The sequence below is a fragment of the Patiria miniata genome, unplaced genomic scaffold (assembly GCF_015706575.1).
Source record: "Patiria miniata isolate m_02_andy unplaced genomic scaffold, ASM1570657v1 HiC_scaffold_6, whole genome shotgun sequence".
In the NCBI taxonomy this organism is placed as follows: Eukaryota; Metazoa; Echinodermata; class Asteroidea; order Valvatida; family Asterinidae; genus Patiria; species Patiria miniata.
The window spans coordinates 4,640,395-4,665,646 of record NW_024037073.1 but is presented as its reverse complement, the minus strand read 5'-3'; the positions used below and the strand labels follow the sequence as shown (position 1 = coordinate 4,665,646).

Genomic DNA, 25,252 nt, shown 5'->3' with positions numbered 1-25,252 from the left:
GAGGCAGTTGCCCTAAAAGAAATAAGAAACGGTACAAGTACTGGTAGTGTAGTCTTTATCACTATCATTAGGCCAAAAACAAAATAGTTCTGCTTCAGGTTTCCCAGTTCTGCTTCAGATTTGTTTCATGTTTTAAAAAAAATGTAATTTGTTTTTTTGTCTGCAGAGGAAGGTGGTGAAGAAGAGTCAGCACTCTCCCCCAACAGTCAAATTAACTTCAAACAAAGCAGGCAACTGCTTAGGCAGTGAGTGTTCCGTTTCTGCTACCATATCGCTTTACTCTGTTCTTTCTTCTTCTTACTTCTTATTGCTCCGTTTTTGTTTTTCACAACGTGTTGAAAAGCACGTGGCCTGCTCGTGAGCACTGAGCGACATTGGGTAAACACGGCAGGAGTCTGCATAAACAATACATTATGCGCGTCCTGAATGTCATACCTAATATACATGTATGTATTATACGTGCTGCTCCTAAATGGCAATAAATTTCTGGAATATAACCAAATTGCCACTCATACGATTAATCTTCCATTTTATCCTTCAATTTATTGGCTGGAATAAAACGTGGTCTATTTTAAGGCATACCGGTAAGTACATGTACATGTACATGTACATGTATAATAAAGGTCAACAACATGTATAATAAAGGTCAACAACTGTCGCATTGTAAATGCACATGTAAGTTATTGTTAACTGTATTGAATTGTGAATACATACATTTTAATGTACAAAAGGATTTTGAGAAGGCAGATGGAAGGGCTTATGCAAATTTTTTTTGTTATTTTTACTGAGCAAGTTATGCGTGAAGATATCATGCATTTTTATTTGCACAACAACAGAATGTTGTGCTTTTATACCGAAACCGAAAAAATGAGGGGCTCACTAGAAGGTCAACCCGACCTTTTATTAAATCAAAATATTGATTCAGCAAATAAAATTAAACGAACTGCACTTACACATGCATATACATGTACATACATGTATGTTTCCCCAAAATACATCCAAGTACACAAATTTATCATAATGTATTCTTGTACGTGTATAATTTTGTTTAATTTATCATGTCTTCGTTAAAATTGAGTGTCACTAATTCTCATGACATGCACATCATCATCATCATTATCGGTTTTGAGGCCGTTGTCCAGTTTGTTCTGGGTTGGTATGTTAAAGGGAAATTCTTGAATTTTTGAATCCATGGCTGTGCACATGTAACCAGTATACCCTGAACCTCACTTGAAAGGAATATTGAAAAGGTGTTATTCTTCAATGAATGAGTGCGCTGTAACAACATTATTTGGGAAATAAACAGATGTATCCAAGGTTATTGACGTACATGTCCATGCTTTTTAGATTGAAGTAAAGTTACTTACGGTAACTGCTTCAATGAATTGGGTTTTCTAGTGTCTGTACCCAAAAAAATAGCGTTGATACAGCGCCCTCATTTCTAAAAAAATGTGGCCTATAGATATCTCTCATAGGATGCCATCTTCGTAGGAAATTACAACTGCGTGTTCAACACTACCAGGTGCGTGTGCGCGCAGTGTGCAAAATGTTCTAAACACACGCGCGTGTTGCTTGAAATTTCTTCAAAATACAGTGCAGCCAATGTGCGTCACGAAAATTTGATGCCCAAAATGCCGATGCACTTGACAATCTGTAGGAAGTGATGGCATTTGAGAGAGATCTATTGCATGACCTTTATTTATACATGTATAGTTCCAAACTTGCTCAAAACAAATCTGATTAGTTTGGTGGTTAGAATTCATCGCACATAATGCATATAATTCAAAGAAATCTGTTTTCCTCTTTTTTGTTTTGTCTCAATTCCCGTGCAGATATTTACAGGAAATAGGTTACACAGACACGATATTAGATGTGCGGTCGAACCGGGTACGCTCATTGCTGGGCCTGGCCCCCAACGAGCAGAACATACCGGGGCTGGATGGCAACATGTCCATAGAACCTGTGATGAATGGGGAAAGTCCCGTCAAGCAGGGCCGACAGTCTGACACTGCTAAGAGGTATGGGCTTAGGCCATTAAACAGGTGTTAAATTCAAGCCCTCTGTCTGAGCCACCAAGTATTGTGGTATATATGTGAATCCTCACCACAAAATGAGCATAAAGTTGGGCTTTGTAAGAATTGAGATGTTTCTTATTTCTGAAATGTCCAAAACCAGAGATTTCTAACATTTAGGGGTACTGAGTTCAGTAACTCAAATAAAGTGTGCCAACTAAATTGAAGTTCATGTAACTTTTCAGAAGATTACAGTATTATAGAGAAATAACAATTTACTAAATAAAACAGAATGAAAAAAGGTTTTAAAGATGTTTTTTTTTTATAAAACAGCAGAAAAAATTGGTGAAAGTAGAACAGGACACAGGCCTACAGATTGAGGCCCACCTGCAAACAAGAAATTGACCATCCATTAAAATTTTGGCTTTGTCCCACTTGTACTGCAAAATAGCTATTGCTGACTTACATGTAACGCTCATTTTGTGGTGACAAGTCACATACTTGTTTGGGTTGGCAATGTAGGAATCAAGGGTTGATTTGGAGTCCGTTAATTGTACCTGACATTTCATCATTCCAACATTTCAAGAAAGGCAATCATCGGGAACAGTTGACGAGATCAGTCATTCCCTTCCTGGCTGTTGAGATTTTTGGCTGCATAATCTAGAGATGCTCCATCCACAGTTTCTCCCCGTTGAGGTGGAGCAGGTCTTTCCCTTGATCAAGAGAACTACGCCCAGTAAAGACTGATTAGAAAGACTGGGCTGGTTGGAGTGATGACACAAGGGGTTGGAGGTGGTATCTGGTCTCTTAGTGCTGACAGCTGATCTTTGATTATTTGTTCAATTTAGAAATGAATGAAACTGCTGCAAACTGCTATTGGCCTGAAATAGGATTGGATTGACCTGAAAAATTGGATTGAACTGAAATATACAAATCAAAAAAAAAATAAGAGGCCAGACGTTTCGGTCTTAACAAGACCGTTTTCAAAGGTAATCAATGTGTGAGAATGTTCTTGATCTTCCCAGCACACTGAACACTGGGAACCTTGTAAGAAATAAGTTTACACCAGGCCTGTCAATTGTTACGATATTCATACTTTCAAAACTAATAGACCGATTCATCAGGGCCCAATTTCACGGCGCTGCTGAGCCCATGATTTTCTGCGAACAGAGCCTCCGTCTATTTCATGGAGACCGTAAGCATACATGTAAGCACAGCAAAAGGCACGCTTACTTCAGAGGAAAAATTTGCTTTATAACTAAGTGACGTAACAATAGAAATCTCCATGCACGCGCGACCGTTAGCACATCCACGCCGTGAAATAGTGCTTAAGGTTAGCAAATTTTTCTGCTATGCTAAGCACAACTTTTCTGCTAACTGTTAAGCAGCACCATGAAATTGGGCCCAGGCTCCATCCACTGCGCACGTGGGCGACAACATATGCGCTTCTACCAATAATGCACTTCATGTTTCTGTTGCGCGTTTCATATGCAAAGGCACCCATATCGGACATTAGTGCATGTATGTCGGAGATAAATATCGGCTGTGATTGGTCAAAACATCACAGGGCAGGGCTAAGTGGATCGGTCTATTGCAGTGAGAACAGTAAGGAGAAAAGTTATTATCATATTGGTAACATGTATATCATACTTGAATAAAATGGTTCCCTTTTTCCCTGTCTCTATCCTCACTCACTCTCTCCTCACTCACTCTCTCCTCAGACAAGATAAGAAGCATCCTATGCCAGAGAATGATCTGGACACAGTCTTGACATCCTTTAGTTTCCTGGACGGGACCGACGATGAGGAGCGAGAGAAGGAACTAGGAGAAGGCCGGATGATGGGCGAAGATGGCATCCTGGAAGGCAGGAGCAAAATGGGCACCATCATCAAAAAGAAGAAGGTAAGACAGTCTTCCCTGTGACTTTCTGTCAATTGTGAGATTTGCCTGATTGTTGACTGGTCAAGAGAACCGGGCAGTGCTATCGTATAGGATTACCCTGTCATGCCAATGAATGGGCTTAATACCGCGCATTGTGTAGGCCAGATGCATGGAAAGACCTCCAGTGAATGGCTATTGTGAATCAGTTGAATAGAAATTTGTGTGCTCTGGGCCCAGCTTTACGAGACTTTCCTGTAAGGGCTCGGATGTTGAAGGATGCACAGTTTCGGGGGGGGGGGGGGGGGGGGAGGAGGAGGAGGGGGGAGTTAGGGTGGGGCCACAGAATTTGAGAATCAGAAATAAATACAGGACATGTGACAAACTGTTTGCAGATCTATAGTCTGAATACTGCCAGCATATCTCACAGGGATATAAAGTCCAATATTTGCAAGCATGTTGTACTTTTGACCTCTGATATGGTCAAGTAATTCAAATATGTACACATTCACAAGAAGGCACTGCCTTTATTATGATGGTAGTTAAACAGACTACAGGGAACATGGGCAGGTATAGTTATTAATACTGTGGGCATGGTGCGGCGTATCTGTTAGACTTGAATCATGTGCTTGTTAAAAGTATGAAAAGTAGATGGCGCACTAACGAAAGTACATGTACCAGTTATTCTGAGTGTGCACAAATCTCTAGCGTCCTTGCTTTGAGCATCAGGCACCACCGGCAATGCATTCGAGTGTCCCTCCCGGTGGTCTCCCCCAACTTTCTCTTTGTAACCGTTGAGGGGGTACTTCTGCATGGAGTCCATGTCAGTACAGGCAATGGCCACTGATCTCTATATAAAGACTGGATAGCTAATAAAGAGCCGCAAAATGAATGAATTTGACGCCATATTGGTGAGACCGGCTGGTGATCTACAAAGGACAAGTTGCCGTTTTTATAGACAGCATGATTTCTTTTGTAACGTCGCGGTTCACTTGACTTATATTTTGACCACCACCACTGACCAAGGTTAACTACAATTTTTCTAACGTCGTGGTTACTAAAATGCCGCAAATATCACTTTTTCGGCGTTTTGAAATAATAATCACTACGGAAATGTGTCCCTTTTAGAACATCATAATATGTGTACGTGACCAAAATGCGCGTCAACTGTTGATACAACGCGCGCGTATTTACGCGTAGAACGTTCGTATTATACGCGGCCATCTTCGTGAGACCGGGGGCGAATTGGTCAATATGCAAAGTCTACTGTGTGAATATTGTATGCATATCCGCTATCCAGTCTATATAGAGATCAGTGGCAATGGCCCAAAGCTAAATTGTTTTAATTATTATACTGATGATTGTGCTGTACCCCCCCCCCCCCCCAGTAGTCTTATTGGCCTAGTTCTCCAGTATGCAAACACACAGGACACAGTTCCTATTTACAAATGTAGGCATGCGTGCATATTGACATTACTTGACCTGTGTCAGAGGTCATAAGAATTGATAGGGCATAGGAAACGGCTTACATCTACCAGGCAAAGTGACATATGATGCATACCTGTATGTGCTTGTGCCCGGTTCTTTGCTGATCTTTACTGATCTTTAAAGGTACAGTCCATCATTTGTAATTTGTGCATTTTGTCCGTTTGGAGCAACAAACATGCTCAAAATCTAAAGAAGGATGCTGAACAACTAACCTGATGAAGTTTCAGCTCAGCTTCAGCTGTATATTTCAAGGAAAACAGCATTCTAGGATCTCGATTTCAAACCAAAAGTTGCTGAATCATGTTTTGAATTGGGCCTGAATTCAGCGTCCGAGACACGTTCTCACTGAGCTGGTTGCAGCTGCGCGATGTCGCGCACTGATCCCACGAATTATAGCAACTGCATCATGACAACGCTTCTGCGCGCTTCGCCAAATAAAAAAAATGATTACTAACAGTTGCGTCTTTAGACGCATCGTTGGCAAGGCCTTCTTTCATTCATTTCTTCAAAATGACAGCTTGCCAGAAAGAATCATTTCACAGGGAGTTTACTCCCCTTACTATCTTTCAAACAAGTATGTTTTTCAACACTAATTACGTCAGTTACTTTTTGGATAGCTGCAAATGATGGACTGTAGCTTTAACACAAGAATTTGCAAAGGAATATTCTCTGCTTACATGTGCCATCCACATGAAATTGGGCCCCAGGCTTAGCAAAGGGTGTAACACGTGGCAGTGACTAATATGATCCTTTCCCAGTAATGGATCGCTAAAACTTAACTGTCAACACCTAATGGGGAACATTCCCTTCCCAAAAGTCCCCCCCTCCCGCCTCCATCACATAGCCGGACCCACTAGACGCTCATGTCTCTTAACAAGATGTTTCCCTCCTTTTCTATGTTGCTGTCAGCAGCCTGTTGTGGGCAACGAAAGCATGGCGGGCATGGATGACGTCCTGAATGACCCAGCTACCGAGGAGGCACTGGTCGAATTTGACCTGATTCTGAGTGAGGCCTCGGAAGGAGCCGGTGAGGCCAGGACAGCTGGAGATGGGGCCGATTGGGGACTGGGTGAGTTACTGATACTACCTTGACTGGGGTATATCTCATTGATGCATAATGCTTAATGAACCTTGTTCAAGGACTGGGTGAGTTACTGATACTACCTTGACTGGGGTATACCTCATTGATGCATAATGCTTAATGAACCTTGTTCAAGGACTGGGTGAGTTACTGATACTACCTTGACTGATTGACTGATACATGAGTGATTTGAATGATTCTTGTACTTAAAGGAAGCTTATGAATTGGGCTTTCATATCCTAGATTTTGAAAATGCTACATGGAGAACTTCCTTAAAAAATGGTCCCAACATTTGGGTTTCGGTTTTTTTGACTCACCCTGTAGTCTGTTCGTGATGACGGAAATTTATAGATACATGTATCCCAATGAAGGTAACCCTTAGTGCAGCAATCCATTTTTCTGTGGGAGTGAAATGGACGCCTTTTGCTGACAAGTCTCTTTTTTCAAAATCACAAGACATTTTAAACTATTTTTTTTAAAATGTCTTTCAGTGATTACTGGTACATGTAATTTTTTTGTGAGTTCACATTTTGTACAAGTCTGTACTTGTGTTTTGAGGATTTGGAAATCAGGAAATCATTTGAAAAAAAGAGAGATTTTTGCCTTTTTCAGAAGAGAATTTATATTTACTGGTTCATTTAAGGTAACTGCCAAACGATTGTTCAATTTCAGTTGCATTGGATTTCTAAATATGTCTAAATCAGAACAAAAAAACAGAGGCATAGTAAAATAACTTCTGCCATAAAAGGGATCATTGCACGTGCTTCAGATTGTCAGGTGTAGTGTAAAACTTCAATTGCAGCTATTGAAACTGAAATAAAAACCGCTCGTTGGAGTTTTGCTGTTTTGAAAAGATGAAAGGGCAACAGTTCTAATCATATTTGTGCTTGCCATCCACAGACAAAAAGTCTGACTTGTCGCCAACGGGTGAGGAGTGGGGGGTGGATGCTAACACCATCAGTAAGCTAAAAGAGGAGTACAAAAAATCACGCAAGGACAAGAAATTTGTGCAACGTAAGTCGGGCATGTGGGCTTCATCCCTGTCAGTGCAAAACCCAGAAAATCCCACTTTGTATCATGCTATAACATGTAGTGAATCATCGGTGTGCTTTTGTGAGAGTTTACTTCGTGAACTGTATCGGTTGGTGCTTGTGTGTTTACAAACCAATTTCGCTTTCATTTGCTGGTGTGATAGTTGTTTCTTAACCACATTATGTTGGACAATTTTTATGCTTGTGCTTAAACTGTGACTATCAAGTCATTAACCCTAGCGATCCCCAACCAGCCAAACTCCAACACCAGGGTTTGTTGGAATATGTTAGGATGAGTACTGCACTAGTAAAGCGACTGTGCTTTACATGGGATTAGGCATACCACAAATAAACAGAGTCCAACTGTTCATGTGCACAGTTTACCATATGTTGTTGGGATTTGCAAGGATGAGGAAGGTTCCTAGTAAATCACTCTAGGGGTTAGGGCTAATATAGTGCTGTGCTACATGAACGTGTCTACCAGTTTTCATGTCTTTGGCTTTCCAGTGCTGTGTAATTTACTTGCATCTTATTTTCAAAGTCCGTTTCCTTTGACCTTTGTGTTCCCATGTTAGTTTGTTCATGATCCTTATCCCAGTAATTCATGTACTGCCCCAAATCATTCTGCCTATCATTCCCTTTGCTGCCCAAAACTGCCCCAGCACTGTGTATGCTTTTTATGGATTCATCAGGGAATACATTGTAATACATTTGTAATACAATGTAATACAATGTAATACAAGTGCAAACAGGATAAAAACAAACAGATGTGCAGTGAGCCAACAGGCAACACATGCTCTTCTTTTTTTTCTGTTGTATTCCTCTCTGGTCTGTCATAGACTATGGTTGTCAAAATTTCAACATTTTGCCGCACTTTCACAACCCTTTCGCAACCATTCTTGCCCCATCCTCTTTCACCAGTGTCATGCATGTGCCAACAAACCTTCAGCTTTCCATTCGTTCACAAAGTAATGATCATATTACACTGCCAACGTTGCTGAATTCACAAAGAGACAACATTGATTGTTGTGTGAAGGATAGGAGATTTGTCTCGCTGTCAAAAGTTTGATGAAGTGAGGCTTGGACTAAACAGAAATTCATAAATACCTAAGACAGTTTACGCATTCCTATTGGTCGAGAGCCCGTCACGTGGCCGGTCTTAAACGGATGATAAAGACATGGCTAGCTGGTCTTAAACACTTTTCCAGTGTCACAATAAAATGTGGACTCCTAAAAATCCAGTGCCTCTTATCGTTTCATTGGTTGAACGTTCACAATCCTCACGTAGGCATGCGCAACACTACCAGGGAATCAGAATTTTAAAGTTCTAAATTCAAAACGCAACGCGCCAGGTGCGTTCTGCGCGACATCGCGCAGAACATGATACGCGCGCGTCAATCTCCATAAAAGGGTTGTTTACATCTTACTCGCCAGCTGAATACTCCATTAATTTGCAAGAGGGATGTTTCAAAAAGCATAAAGTGAATTTGTTGAACAAAATCGGGATGTTTTGAACGAATTATATGATTTTTTCTTACCGAAAAGGTATTTATGAATGGGAATAAATATGTGCTCCGTCGGTATTTATCACTCTGTTTAAGACCACTTAGAGTCTGGGTGCTGATAATTACCCTCGCCTCCGGCTCGGGTAATTATCAGCACCCAGACTCTAAGTGGTCTTAAACAGAGTGATAAAAACCTCCGAAGCACACATTTATTCCCTTATTAATGCATGATGTGCTTGTATACATGAATGTATCATTTTACGAGTACCGGTACGTGTACATTTTTCATAATTCGCAATGTTGAGGTACATTAATGCATTGATGATGCATGTATGATATGTACATGTACGATATGTACATGTACATGTACATGTAGCTCATTTTTTTGGAAACCTAAACTTTCATATATTTTACAACTTGGTGCAATTCTGAGCGTTTACTTTTGTCTTATTTTGTCAGCAGTTTGCTTGAAACAGACTTGTGTAGTTTTGTAATGTAGAGCATTTCCCTGATATTTTAATGTTGTACATGTAATTGTCACCATTCATCGTTGCTATTCATGCAGTCACAGTGTTTTGCAAAAGAAAAAGGAAGTGATGGTTTATATACTTTTTAGCCTTTTATTGCGGACAGTTTTCATAAATCTATTACGCATGATTGCCAGAAAGCTGCCTACCAGGCATGTCACTGATTTAAACTGCTTGTCATGTCTGTCGCCTCCCTCACCTTTGTGCTTCTTTTCCTTCTGGCGTTCTTCCCATTACATACATTGTATACTACACACATTGTATACATGTACCTGTTTTTGCACATTCAAGTCTATTGGCCATATTTTTTAGCGACTAGGCGATGCTGTGACAACATCATTTTCTGGGTACTCACAGTACATGTTCATGTATTGTGTATATTGAAGCAATAGCACTCTGCACTAATGACGTCAATGTTGCTCCGCGCCGAACGCCCGCATACCCAAGATGTCAGACAAACTTTCGAACAATCACGCGCACACATGTGCATGCACATCTGGCCACATACATTCCCATGGAAACGGTCTTGCAAACGTGCGCATAATCTTCACACGAGAAGTTCGTACAGCATGCTTGTCTGAGATCCGGGTACTCGCTTCTACTTTTAACATTAGTGCGAAGTGCTATTAAACAATTGTACACTAATCTTAAAAAAAAATATTGTAACGATATAATTTTATATTAATAGCAACATCGAAACTCATATTTGTAACCTGGGATACACGTCTGTTTGTACCCCAAAATGGCGTCGTTACAGCGCCCTCATGTGTTCACAAATACGGCCAATTGGCACTCCTTACGTAGTACCCGCCAGTTTTGAGTATCATATTTTTGTGTACCTTCCCAGGTCCCAAGAAGACTGCACTACAGGCCATGTTGGCCAATCTGGAAGGGGAGGAGGAGCCGCCCCCTCCCTCACACATTCTCATGCCGGAGCGCCCTCGGGGGGTCATCCCCAGCATCGACATGCCCGATGATGGAGGTAATGTTATACAAGATTTCCCCACTGACATGTATACTAAATGGGCCCAATGTCATGGCTCTGCTTACTGTTCGCGAAAAATCTGTGCTTACCGTAGCTGAAAATTTGTGCTTACGGTAAGCGTATTTCACTGGTTGGGCCAAAAAAAAAAATAAGTCGGTCTGTGGTCAGCGCGTGCGTCAATTTTAATCATGCGCGTCGATCTTTTTTTTTTCCCAAAATGTTCCGCGGTAGCTCCAACAGCACCCTCTATTTCCGCACCTCCTCAATTTTTTTTACCAAAGAGCCCCAAGGAATGGGAAATTGCACCAAGGCAAATGATCGAAAGCACCAAGGCAAATTATGGAGGACACCAATGTACATGAGGACACCAAAATAGCAAAATAGTACCCACCTTGTCTGTACAATCCAAGCTTGGAAAAAAAAAAAAAAAAGCCAAAAAAAAAAAAAAAGCCGCGTGGCTGCGTCAATTCCGGAACTTTGGTCTGACCAGAGACCAAATAATTTTTTTTTTTGACCTTAGCAAGGAATTGTGGCTTCTGCGCACGCGCACATCCCGTTACTGAAGATATGTGCTTACAGGGTTAACACAGACGTTTTCTGCTAGCACGGTTAGCACAGAATGGTTATCGAAAGTGCGAAATTCTGTGGTAAGCAGAGCCATGAAAATGGGCCCTAGACTGGCCGCTACATGCTTATTTGCCAATGCCCCTTGAAGCAACTGATCCGCCATCTTGGATCCCCAAAAGTCACAGCGGGATGTACATGTACATGTAAATCGGTCTGCGGTTGAGGGTTTTCCCCCACCTAAAACGACCACTGATAATAAATTATTCTTTGGATTTTGGCAATCTAAGGTGGTCAGAAAGTAGAAATCCGTATTTTTGCTGCCTTAGCTGGGTAGCCCAAGATGGCCGACAGCTGTTTCAGTGCGTAGGCATTGTCAGCCAGACCAGTTGGTGTAGAGGGCATTGGATTGCCCTGAGGGTGAAAGTACAGCAGAAGAAAGTTAAGTTAAATGCTAGCCAAGAAGGAGCACAGACATTGGCTGTGTCAGAATTACTTGGCTGTGGCTTGCAACTACATACGTGTCTATGGAGGAAGCTGAAGCCGCTTCCAATAAACATAATGTGTGTCACTGTCGGGTGAAGCCAAGTGATTGGGACGTGGCTACTCCATATTAGGACATGTGATAAGAAATTGAAGCATCTCTTTTAAAATAGTTTTTAAGAGTAAATAAAAGTAAAAAAGAAAAGTCTGTTGTACAAAAAAGGAAAGAATACAAAAGAAGTCATTTTGTGAGGCTTGAGGGGGTTTCATTAGGTGATTAGCAACTTGATGAGTCAGCCATAGTACCGTGAAGTATTTCCTTTTCTTGATCCCCATATTTCCTCCAACTTCATTCCGGCTAATTTCTCTCAAGTCTGTTTGATGGATTGAGCTAGGGACTTGCATTAAGATGGGTTTATACTCACGGCGAAAGTGAACGTGAACACAAATGTTTGACGTAACAGTATGCGTTCGCGCTGCCGATCACAAAAGATACACATTCAGTGCTGGCGAACTTTTTGTTCAATGTTTTACAGCGACAAATTCGCTTTGCATTTGCATTTGCACGAAGTATGAGCCGGCTTCAAGACATTCTTTCTGATTTTCCTGAAAGATTTGCTTTCCTTTATTTCCTTAATTGTTGCCGTATTACATTGTAAAGACCATGTTACATTTGTTTACAAATTGGATATTTTGGTCATTTAATGTCAAGTTTCAGCAAGGTGTTCTTGAACTGCATGCTTATCTCTTGGAGTGACATTGGTGTAAAAGTGGTGACATGAAATGTGGGCAGAATAACATGCAAGTGATGCCTAAATGTTTGACTGCCCGTCAGTTGCCCATTGGTAGACATCACAGGTAACATGGTATATAAAGACTAAAAACATTGAACAATGATGAACATGTGTGTACATCTGTGTGATGCATCTCCAACGTTAGACAACTCTTGGATTTCAAGCTTTCCGTGTTCGTGTCCGTTTTCTCATTATGTGTTCTCTCTGGTTGCAGTGGCAGAAGACATGCAGGGCGGTGTTGGGATGGGAGGCAGACGTCCCATGATGAACATCGGTGACGAGGAGTCCATTGAAGCGGCCCTCGGCCTGGGGGAGCTAGCTGGACTGACCATCTCCAACGAGGCAGACGCACTGAGCTACGATGTAAGTTGACTGGAGACTGTGAAAGTATTGCTTTCACCTTTAGGGCCAAAAAAAAAGTCTCCAGTTTCTGGTATGCGCGCGCGTCGCCGTAGCCATGCGCGTCAGCAAAATGAGAAAGTTTTTTTTTCAATAAAAGATGATGCCTCAAAACCGCCAAACTCACTGGTTTGACTGGAATCCTGCTGCTGCACAATTTTAACATGTTTATAGCTGGGGTTATGATCGAGAATAAGCTTTATGTGGCCTCTCTGGACTCCCATATATTTGCACTAAGTTTAGTCGGGCACCATTTGCAGTCATCAGCCGACAATTGAAGCAAAAAAAACAGGTAAAAAAAAAACAACAAAGCTGCGTTGCCGCACCACCTTTCTGGGCAAGCTCCATACCAGAAACCGGAGACTTTTTTTTTTTGGCTTTACTAAAAGAACTGTACTTTCACATCATTTTGGGCAATGTGCACAAGTACCCCCTCAACGGTAAGGAAGGGATAGTTGGGGGAGATTATTTGGAGTGACATTCGAACGTATTGCCTACGATGCCTGACGTTCACGGGAAGATGCTATGGTTTTGTGCACGTTTAAAATAAAATTGGTCGTGCCATACGCGCGCGAATCAGTACGTTTATATAAACACGGCTTTATGGGGTACCGGGAACAGAGGGCAACAATAGGGACAATGGTACCCTACAAGTCGGTCTTTAGAAATCTCAGTACCCCATATGTAAAACGCTATGGAGTTTCAGATTTCAATAGGAACAAAGGAGAATTAAAGAAGAGAAGTCAAGTGGACAATAGTGGTACCCCATTACTACCCAAAAACACGGTTGTGTGTGCATGCGTTGTGTCCCGTACACAGTTCTCTTGAAAGTGTTAAAGCGCCCTCTCTCGTTTGAGCACAGAGCCCATTGGAAGAGCAGATATCAAAATTGAAAGCGTAATTCTTCATTGGATTGAAACGATTAATTAAGTCAGATGTGGCTGGTAAATTTATTGGGGTAGTGGATGAATATACATGACGGTTACCTATGGACTCTGTAAAGGAAAAGTAGATGGCACTTTGTGGTGTACTTATGAGAGCCAGTAGTGCAGAACACGGGGTACAAGAGGTAAAAGTATAACATCTATGCTGATCACCATGTGCTAGACCACGTGGTTCTTCATTGAACACAATCTTTTATGAGTCCCTTGTGGATGCTTTCAGATTAGGCTTTGTATAGCCCTTTTCACACTAGAGCCTCTCAACCCGGGTTGAACTCAACCCTGGGCGAACCTAGTGCCGCCCCAGGTTGAGTTTCTTTATTTTTCAACCCCGCATTCAACCCTGCATCGTTTCACACTTGATTCATGCAAATCAAGCTTATCATGCTCAGTTACTACTGTTTTGAACCCTAGCAAGAATTTCAACCCGGGTTGAAAATCTCTACCCTGGTCTGGGGCAGGGTTGAGTTCAACCCGGGTTGAAATCAATCTCGGGGTTGACGCAGGGTTGACGCAGGGTTGAAATTCTTCAAATGTGAGACGATGCATGTTTTCAACCCTGCGTCAACCCGGAGATTTGTCCAGTGTGAAAAGGGCTATACTATAGCATGTACCTCTACAGCACCATTGAGGTGTGCTGCTGTGGTACAATGCCAAGTGTCCCTTTTCCTTATCTTTGTTGCTTCGTAGCCCTTTTACATGGAGTGGTTTTCTGCAGTGAAACGGGCGACATTTGATCAGTCTCTCTCCATACACGGAAGACTCTTATTTGATGGTTTCTCTATCTTTTTCCTTTCCTTTTCACCCTCTAGATTACTGCTAATAAAGAAACCTTCCGGAAAACCTGGAACCCCAAGTACACGCTGCGGAGTCACTTCGACGGCGTGCGGACGCTGGCATTTCATCCGGCCGAGACGGTTCTCATCACCGGCTCCGAGGACCACACCCTCAAGCTGTGGAATCTACAGAAGACAGTTCCCGCTAAGAAGTAAGACCTCTTTGGCTGATAAGATGGTTTTGGCCAATAAATCTTGTTTGCAGGAAAAACCACAATTGGCCATATGTTTGAGTGAACTAGGTTGCTATGAAGACACCATTTTTCTGGTACCAGCAGTAGAATATATTTTCATTTATTGAAGCAATCTAAGGGACAATTCAGAATTTTCAATGTTTTAAAATTTCGATCTTTTTTCCAAATTGTGGGTGGGTGGGTCAAGCTAAATAATTGAAAATCGAAATTCACTTTCCATGGAAAAAGAAAAAAAAAAGAAAAGAAAGATAGATCTTTTACCTTGCCTGAACTACGCGCAAGCGTTCCGATATCGCGATGCGTGTTTATATTTCTTTTCCAACTTTGTCCCCTGTATGTACTGTACATGTATGTCATTTACGTGTATATAGACCCACTGTGGCATGAGAGGGAGGTGGTTTTTCAGTAGACTTGGACACCGGGCGTTTGTAGCGGTTATAGGCCGTGCAGAGGCAGCAGGGTACCAGGTGTACTAGATTGGCTCTATAACACGCCGCGGGCGTCGATTGCCAATAGCTATAAAAACTGGACTATTCAACCACTGGACTCCAAGACTACGAGGACCGCAGCCTGTGATGTGATGTCTGCCCAAACCTGATGTTTTTCTTTCGCTCGTACCCCCCGCCCTGCAAACAGGGCGGGGGGGGGGGGGGGGGGGGGGGGGTACGAGCGAATGTTTTTCAGGTACCTCACATGACAGGCACAACCTCGTATGTCAAATGTCATCCACCTCATCCAAAAAAACGACAAAACCACGGTCATCTTTGTGGCTTCCAAAACTGCAACCTGTCTTTCCCAACAGCATATCAGCTGGCAAAACACAAGAAAACTGAAGGTCACCAGTGCAAAAGAGGAAGACCGATAACTTCACGCCGTCACTGAACTAGACACACATGTAGGGCCTACAGGGGTATACATGTTCATGTTCAAGTATATGTACATGCAAGTGCATGTACATGTACATGTTCAGTTTTTTTTATTAATCGAAATTAGGGGTGGGTGGGTGGGTCAAAATAATTTGGAAAAAAAGTCGAAATTTTAAAACATTGAAAATTCTGAATGGCCCCTAACAAATTAACTTCTATCTATGAATTTAAATATAAAATAATGTCAAAAATAACCTTGGATTTAGAAATATTTATACAAAGATATTTATACAGATATTTATACAATTGGGCTGAAAATGATTCAAAACTTCTACAGCAAATATTCCTTACACATCACTAAACGTGAGGGGATTTGTTATTTGATGTAACTTTGTGTTGCTAGAAAAACAGCAATTTAAAAGGAAAATCCATTTTTGGGGGGGGGGGGATGTGATTGTGAAATTGGCACGGGGAGAGAAACTTTAAATTGGCAAACTCATTCAGGCTGTTCTTGAAGTTACCGAGAGAAAGTGAATGCCTATAACTAGCCTGTCAGTCACCAGCTGATTAAATTGTCTGGGTCTCGAGGGGGGAGGGGCTGTAGTTGTGGCCTATGTAATGATGTCGTCGCTAATTTATAGGGACAGCCTACTGATTTCCCGACACCTTATAGGCAGAGGAAGGCTTTCATTAGAAGCTGGTTACCATGTGGCAGGGAGCCAGCGGGTAAGCCACACATCCTGCAGATAAGGAATAGGAACGGCGGGATACTGGTTCAAAGGAGTGTCCTGTTTTGGGAAATCGGGTAAAACATTTTTTACGATGTTATGTGGGGGCTTCTTAATTTAAACTTTGTGGATTTCTGCCATGTAAGGCCTGTTCAAACTTCATGGGAATGCGATGCGATTTGAGGTCGTGAAGCATGCACTGCGAAATTCGCCAGAGTTGAAAGTGTTCAACGGCACGGCAAGTATGTGCACTGCGAATTCGCAGTGCACATACTTGCCGTGAAGTCACAAATTCACGTTCGAGTTCACTTTCGTGACGAGTATGAAACTGGCTTATGAATATGTGTAAGAAAAATGCGTTCCAGTGTTAAATTCATGTCATGGTGCCTTTAACCCTAGCTCTCTAGGCCTTTTTGCTAGGATACATGTACATCCTCAATCCTGCCAAATCCTCAGATTGGCCTCATGGAAAAGTAGCATATAGCCTCAATCCTGCAAATTCCTCCATTATTTCTTGAACACTGTTGAATATGGTCCGTGGAGGGGTGACCACTGCCTGAATCCTGCAAAATCCTGCAGCAGTGACTGTCGATATGTTGAGGCTTGGCCAGTGACATCCTGGAGCAGTATGGAGGATTTCAAGCGTAATCTAGGCCTGTATTATGCATGGCTGAGCAAAAACAACGCAAGGTTCGGCCCAAGACCTTGACAAAGTGCATCCTACTAAATCAGTAACACACTTTTGCCATGTAACCTCAATCCTCCATATTCCTCCACTTTGGCAAAGAGGATTTTGAAGGATTCAGGGCAGTTAGGGTTATGAAAAATATGTGTTCAAAGGAATTGGTGACAAAACTAAATTTACATGTAATAAAACATCCTTGTCATCTTGCCTCCTCTGTTGCAATAAAGTTCAAATTTTAACCGAACATTCCTTAATGTTGCTTGAATTCCTTCTCTGACAGGGCTGCTTCGCTAGACGTTGAACCAATCTACACCTTCAGGGGACACTCGTGAGTACCAAAGCTTATCCTTCTCACCTTTCAGTCAGGAAGCAGTCAATTTCCTCCAACATCATCCAACCCTTGTCTGAGATTGTACCGTAAACCATCTGTATGCAGCATGACCAATTATTCACGTAACTTGATTGACCGTCTGTTCTGCTTGATGGAGTGCTTCCTGAATTGGCAATTTACGCATTTACATACATGTGTACACGCACCCTTTAAATAGCAAAAGCACCTAGCTGAATAATTTTTGCTAAAAAAGCATCTTAAGGTGTATTTATGTTTTAGTATATTCTCATAACAGTCTGAAACAACAGTTCGATGTCAGTAACTGAGTCCAGCCTGGGTTATTGTGTGTGTGCGCCCTTGGGCAAGGCTCGTTGTCTCTCATTGCTTCTCTCCACCCAGGAGTAATTGGGTACCCGTGAGGGCAGTGCTTGTTATTGTGGTTGATTTTCAGCTGCTTTGTGCCGAAATGGCAACATGGAGCTGTCTACTCCCCAGGGAGCTGAGATTGTCTTTGGAATGTTTCATTGGCCCAATGAGCAGGGTAATAATGGTGTAGCGCCTTGAGCCCCAAAAACTTATTCCTTTTTTTTTCTCTTTACTTGTAGGGGTCCTGTGCTAAGCCTTGTTATCAGCAGTAATGGGGAGCAGTGCTTCAGTGGTGGCACAGATGCAGCCATCCGCTGTTGGAACATCCCGGGGTCTAACATTGATCCTTACGACTCCTACGGTAAGTTGTCATTTTTGGCCCTTCTCTCAGCTGATTGTAGCTCAGCACATAGATTTGCCAAGCAATATATGTGGCTCAGCAGCTTGATGAAATTGCCTCAAGTCCCATCCTAAAGTTGGGCTCAGTTGAAGCCTTGTTAAGTTAAGTCCGTCAAGCCTACTGTTTATTGCATGTCAAATATGTACAATGGCAAAAGGGGTTCATTTTGTTTGTATACATACAAGTGCAACCAACTGTTCAGGCATGCCAACTTTTCCTCGGGTCTGCTGATTCCCTCGTTTTTTTTACTCCTCATGAATGCAATTACAAATTGAATAACACTGTGTAAAGACTTGTGTGGTTTGAAATTTCCTCGTTTTTTATTTTCTTCTAAATTTCCAGTTGCACGCCTGGCTTGTTTTGAAGTACAACCTAACAGTCATAATCCTGGTAGTCTAAATCTGGAAGTCTGAATTTAGTTTTTAATGTGAGAAATTAAAAAAGTCTGTTACAGTCCAGTTTGATTTTTGCTGGTATCAGAAGGACGACTTACTGACTCAGTGTCTGACTGACTGACATTTGTGAGCTGGGCAGTGCTATCCTATAGGATTACTCCGTAATTTGAATGGGCTAAATCTGGCCCACTGTGTAGACCAGACCAGATCTATGTTGACCACATCTATGCATGAAAAGACTTCCAGTGAACAGTCATTTTGAATCACTTGAATAGAATTATGTGCACTCTGGGACCATTTTTTACTAGTCGTGCTGTGTCTTGTTTGCAGATTCGGGTGTGTTGGCAGACACCTTCGTTGGACACACCAACACCATCTGGGGCTTGGCCTTTGACGGGACCAAGAACCAACTGGTATCCTGCGCTGCCGACGGCACTGTGCGGTTATGGGCCCCGCAGAACAAGTCACCTCTACTCAGCACTTTTAAAACGGAAACCGGTATGTCCTACCTTATGTCTTGTTTGACATGTTTCTTATGAAGTACAATAAAGATCAGCTTGGAAGGGACATCTTGCTAAACAAAAGAACATGTCATGTTATCCGATATACTCGAAAGGGTGGTGTATGCAAGAAGTTATATATGCAGATTGTGCTGTCGTTTTGAGAAATAGTATTTTATAATATAGGTTCCATATGAATTTTTATCACATAAACCACAAAATGGATAGCTGAGTATGTAGAGCTTTGGTACAGTAATCAGGTTCATATCCCTCTCTAGTCAATTGCTTTCTTCAACTTTACAGTCCAGATGAATTTTAATTAGTTATAATTCACTATTTGTGTTTAATTGTGGAGTTTGGTGCACATGTAAGGAATAAATACCATAAAATCTTTGTCGTTTTTACTTGAACCCTTACTCTGATTACATGAAATACCAGCCCATGTTTGAAGTGTTTATTCAGAACACGGTGTTCAAGTTTTGTCTGTTACAAAAAAAGTGTCGTGCTTTACTGCATAACATCCAGTTGGTACAAATTCAGCAGGTTTCCCAGTAAAAAGACTGGTGGTTAGTGTTTAACGTACATGTACTAAAACCTCATGGAATGACATGATTTTGTCAATAGGTTAAAGACAGTGGGGTGTTTTAATACCGTATTAAAACCAAAGTACAACTAAAGAGAAAACTCAAGGAAAACATAAAGCTTGAATTTTTAATACCAATATTCAGCTTTCTACACACACAAAGTTCTACGGTCTGAAGAAAACCTTTTAAACAATGTTCAACTGACCACACTGTAGAATAAATATTGCACTCTCACACTGACTTGTTGAATATGTACACAAGTTGCGCTGCTGTGCACAGCTAATGGAATACTACTTTTGCAATCGTGTGTTTAACTTTGTTGTCCAGGCCAAACACACACATGGAAAGCCTTTTATCAATCTAATCTCTCTTCTTCCTTCCTCCCCACCCTCCCAGCTTACGGCAACCCCACCTCGGTGGACTTTGTGCGCTGTGACTCCAGCCAGATTGCTGTGGGTTACCAGTCGTCGGATACCATCATATTTGACCTGGAGACGGGGGCCCCGGTAGTCACACTAGAAAGCAAAATGCCCTCAGGTAAAAACAAAATCAACAATTTCAAGTAAAGGTTTACAGATTGCTTCATTGGTCTTGCACTTTGTTTGATGTTGTGAGAAATATATTTTTTTTCCATCCTAGCATTGTCCCATTGGTTTATCATTTTACCTTTGAAGTCACAAACAGGCCTCTGTTGCCATTCTTTCAAATGGAAAGGACTGTATTATGCAATTATGTTCCGGAACAAAGACATGTTTGTCAATCGAGGTATGAGAACGCTTAACCCTAACTTCCTAGCGTGATTTACTAGGAACCATACCCATCCTGGCAAATTCCAATGCCATATTGGAAACTGTACACACATATTTCTGAGGTGTGCCAACCCAATGTAAAAGACTGTCAGTTTAGGGGTACTGTACCCATCCAGAAAGATTCCAACAAATCATGCTGTTGGGGTTTGATGGGTTGAGTTCTGTTAGGGTTAAAGAACGAATTTACTTGTGGATATGCTTTGTGAAGTACCGTCATGTGTTATTTTTCAAAATAAAAAGTATATCCAGAAAAAGTCCAGACTTTGCCAATAGTCTATCATGCTCTTCAAAAATCCTTGTAATGTTTGATATGGACCTGCAAGAGGTGAAGACTTTTAGGGCTAACTTTATAGTAGCCTTACACAGGTTTAGGACTTATTATACAGATGCATGGCTTACTTCTACTGAACGTGGATAGAGTGCTGGACTCCATCCTTGCTCTTGACAAATTAGCTTATATCAGTTCCACATATTAGGCCAATGTAGTTAAATATTTCAACGCATCAGTTTCTTGTAACTTAGTCAAGAATACAAGTGTTGGATTAGGAGTCGAGTAGGAAGATTTTATTCTTCTAGTAGGAAAATGACTGATTGTCACGCAGCTGACAAAAGGCAAGAAAGTATGAAATACAAACGATATTGCAACAGGACATGGACTTGAGTCTGTGTTCTTTTGCCAGTACGTGGACATTTTCACCATACAGTTTTATCCAAATGCAAATATTTGGATTTTTTTCCATAATCAAAAGCCAATATACTTATTGAACACTATCTGTACCACCATATATTTCAGTAAATTTTTTTGAGTTGGGGACTCAGGAAAAGAATCTGCAACACTGAACTTTTCATGCTTTAAATGTCTGGATCTTGGCTTTACAGATAATGCATATACGCAGATTAACAAAGTGGCCAGTCATCCGACGCTCCCCATTACCATCACTGCCCATGAAGACCGGCACATCCGATTCTTTGATAACACTTCAGGTAAGTGACACAGGAATATTTTTATTCCAGTAAACGAGCGAGGGGCAAAACTCTCCCAGTTGGATTTGAATCTGTTCTCTGACAGGTCGTCACCTTCCGTATTAAAAAATTTGGGTGGCTTGTTGTAGATGTGTTGCACGTCTGGTCGTTAGTAGATTTTGATTAAACACTACACGCCATATTCACATAGTTGAGACTCAAATCCAAGACTAGCAATTACACAAAATGAATCAATGAGTTTCCATGGGACTTGTTCTTCTGCATAGTCTGCGGTTCACTAGCTCTGGTTCCTTTGTGATTCTTCAGTGGATAATAATAATAATGTGTGTGTTACCTCCCGAGTGAAAATTGGAAAAAATCTCTCGGGTGGGACTCGAACCCACGACCTCCTGCTTTCTAGTGCAGATGTCTTACCACTCGACCACCGAGCTAACGGGATCGGTTGGCTGGTTCGAATCTGATGTACATAGCAGCGGGTACAGTATAGCTACCTCCGTTTAAAAAACGTCGGTGAAGGGCAAAACCTAATTTGATTTATATCACCCCGACGCAAAAATTCTATCTTATAATAATAATAATGTGGTGCCTATAAAGTGCCTTATACCATAGTCTCAATGCACTTCACAATTATTTTCCATGGTCATCAGGCCATGAAACCTGGGTTTTTGTTTTTTTGCTGCAACTCCTGGGTAGAGAGGTGCAATTATAGTGAAGTGTCCTGCCCAAGAACACAAGTTTTCTGCTTCAGGGTTCAAACCCACATAACATACAATGGGGTGCTGTGGTCCAATGGTTACGGTGTTCGACTCGTGTGCCGCGGTACACGGGTTCAAATCCTTACCGTGGGAACATGGTGCTTGCGCTCCTGAGCAAGGCACTTTACCATTATTGCTTCGTCCTTCGGATGGGACGCAAAGCCGTAGGTCCCGTGTGTTGTGTAATGCACGTTAAAGAACCCAGTAATACTTATCGCTAAGAGAAGGGGTTTGCCCCGGTGTTTCTGGCAGTGGCTGCTTAATGCGCCGCAGCACCTTGGTCTCATACTACTAGTTCTCATTAACTTGAGGGCCTTCTTGGAAAGCATTGCCTTGCACTGATCGGAGTTAACCCTCATAAAAGATGACGTAAAAAAAATAAAAAAATATGTGTCGGATACCGTAACCATTGGACCATTGCGCTCCATGTGTAAATGTGAATGTAATAGAAATGGAATGTTTTTATTTTTCTGTGACTACAGGTAAAATGGTACACAGTATGGTGGCCCATCTGGATGCGGTGACCAGTTTAGCGGTGGATCCAAATGGATTGTACTTACTTTCAGGAAGTAAGTCATTTTGATTTTTTCTTCAGTCATCAGTTGCATGTGTGACTTGTCCCCCTAAAAAGAAGACCTTCACAAAAGATTGTCCAGCATAACGGTCGTTCGTTGTAGCTATATTTAGAAGTCATTGCATAATCATGTATAAAAATGTGGATCAAAAGCGATATCTGTTATAGCCAAATGTTCAGTACAGCTGCATCCATTATTGTATCGTTCTGCTGTACTATATGTAACCAGCCCTACAAAAATAAGCCTGTTGTCAGGAAATTGACTTCTGAGTTATCTTCGAAAGAGGGCATCAATACCTTCAATTTATATATCATGGACCTCTTTCTTGCACTGAGCTAGAAAAGTCTCATTGGAGAAACTAAACGTCGGAAGTAGCAAATTCACTTTGAAAAAATAAACAACGAAAATTCTCTTCCTTGTCAGTCTTCAAACAATATTAAACTTGCCAATATAAAAAATTGGGTTACATTTTATACAAATAATGAATTTTTAGGAGTGCAACGGTAAGAATAATTTCATGAGGTGTCGGTTGGAATGTTCCATTCCACGAGGCGAAGCCAGGTAAAATGAAACATTCCATCTGTTACCGAAATTAGTCTTCTATTGCACGAATGTGAAACATTCATTATTTGTTTTATACAACACCTGAATGAAGCCTCGTCATCTGATTAGTCAGAGCCACCAATAGTGTGACCATGCAGTGGAACTAGTACTTCTATTTTTGCGGTGCGGCTGGGCCGGGCCATGGGTGGGTACAAATAATTCAGTGACATGTGATGAACAACCTACCGATCAGATTTAATCAGGCATCGCATAAAAGTAAATAAATGAATCAAACATTACTACTTCAGTAATGTAGTGTACTCTTCATTATTTCAAAACATTATGAGCTAATCACAGCTGCGACCATGTTCTATGCACGCGCGTCCATCCATTCCAACATGCGTACGCGTGTGTGTGCGCGCTGTCTGAGGCCTCTTACCCGGGCTGTTTCTATGATACAAGGTGATAGAACCAACACTTTCAAATAGAGGGGACGATCAAGGTAATGTACACCCTGTGGGGTACATCACTCATGTACCATGGTGTGTACCATGACACCGTACATGCGTGTTTGTGGCACATCATGTGCTCGGTTCTCGACCAATAAAGCATGACGATCTATTACCGAGGTATAACAATACCAATTGTTCCCCACTCACACCTGATGTTCCTGAACTGATTAACCAATTGTCTTTCCCGTGTGTGTTTGCGAGGTTCAGGTCCATATTTGGGTGCAAAAAACAGTGTTCTGCTTTCTAATTTCCTCTCTCTTTTTTTTTCAGGTCATGACTGCTCAATTCGTCTGTGGAACCTGGACAGCAAAACCTGCGTTCAGGAGATCACCTCTCACCGGAAGAAATTTGACGAGTCGATATACGATGTCGCCTTCCACCCCTCCAAGCCCTACATAGCTAGCGGTGGAGCCGACGCCCTGGCCAAAGTGTTTGTATGATAGGGCGTGGGGCTGATGTAGGATGAATGTATGCAGCTGGGCCTTGAGAAATCCTTTCTTGCTCAAACATTTCTATTTGAGAGATATGAAAATTGTAACAGAATTCTGTAATCAGCGGTCTTAAACCATGCAGTACCTCGTGCACTGCAGTGGGATTTTCTGATGTTATTCTTCAGAACATAACCGAGCAAGTGCAAATAACAAAATCTTCCTATGCACAAACTTTCATGGTCAGTTGATTTTTGTTGAATTAAAGTCAAAATTTCAAATTGAAATCCAGCATTAGTTGGTTCCCTGTTGTACACTTAATACGTTCTATTACATTTAGCTGCTAATTGCCAGTGTCAGCTAGTCGGTTGACTGTGGTTAGCTAACTGACCATTGTCAACCAGACAAGGTTTGGTCAGAGCCACTTCAACTTTATTAAAAAAAGTTGTATGTTTTCCGATACAAGCTTGTTAGATCTTACCAAAGGAAATAACAAAAGTCTGATGCAAGATAATTTAGTACGCTCTGCTTGTGGCAAAAACTAAGACCCTTGGCAATCGGCCATATTTTGAGCAAATGAGGCACTGTAATGATACTAATTTCTGAGTACACCAATTAGAAAAGTCCTGTTCGTTAAAACAGATAAGTACCATAACTTCAATCTAAAAATGTAATTTGTTAATCAAAACAACCACCTACATCAGTAACCTTGGATACATGTCTGTTTATGCCACAAAATGTCAATGTTACACCGCTCTCGTTTGTTCAAGAATAAGGCCGATAAGCGATCGGATTTCTCAAGGCCGAGTTTTAAAGTGGCTACTAGCAAGTCCTGGGCTTGCAGCTGTACAGGCCCCCTTCAGCAGTGAAGGGAGGTGAAGTGTGTTATATTAATGATGAGTTAATCAAATTTAAAAATGAGCGGGGTGAGTCAGTCAGAGGTTGTGTATGTTTGGTGAGAGAGCCAATTCCAATTCCACCAGTTGCTTGGGGGAGGAGGGGGGGGGGGGAATGGGGAAGGGAAGCGGCAGTAAATCACAGTACATGTACATGTATATGGGAAAAAGCACCTC

The 25,252-nt window shown here is 41.6% G+C and overlaps 1 protein-coding gene across 2 annotated transcripts in view; it reads left to right on the top strand.

Moving 5' to 3' along the window:
• The window catches only part of LOC119743435 (striatin-3-like), a 41,116-nt gene extending 16,326 nt beyond the window's left edge, over window positions 1-24,790 (top strand). The window contains exons 4-18 of one of the 2 annotated variants that reach the window (XM_038219834.1): window positions 167-245; window positions 1,833-2,018; window positions 3,734-3,914; window positions 6,291-6,447; window positions 7,360-7,473; window positions 10,370-10,504; window positions 12,563-12,711; window positions 14,501-14,676; window positions 17,278-17,325; window positions 17,934-18,055; window positions 18,820-18,987; window positions 19,970-20,110; window positions 21,262-21,366; window positions 22,604-22,690; window positions 24,022-24,790. In XM_038219834.1, the coding sequence (XP_038075762.1) occupies window positions 167-245; window positions 1,833-2,018; window positions 3,734-3,914; window positions 6,291-6,447; window positions 7,360-7,473; window positions 10,370-10,504; window positions 12,563-12,711; window positions 14,501-14,676; window positions 17,278-17,325; window positions 17,934-18,055; window positions 18,820-18,987; window positions 19,970-20,110; window positions 21,262-21,366; window positions 22,604-22,690; window positions 24,022-24,191 (2,018 nt within the window). In that variant the 3' untranslated portion in view covers window positions 24,192-24,790. The remainder of the gene's footprint in view (window positions 1-166; window positions 246-1,832; window positions 2,019-3,733; window positions 3,915-6,290; window positions 6,448-7,359; window positions 7,474-10,369; window positions 10,505-12,562; window positions 12,712-14,500; window positions 14,677-17,277; window positions 17,326-17,933; window positions 18,056-18,819; window positions 18,988-19,969; window positions 20,111-21,261; window positions 21,367-22,603; window positions 22,691-24,021) is intronic. The other variant, XM_038219835.1, reaches the window with a different exon arrangement.
• The last annotated feature ends 462 nt before the right edge of the window (window positions 24,791-25,252 follow it).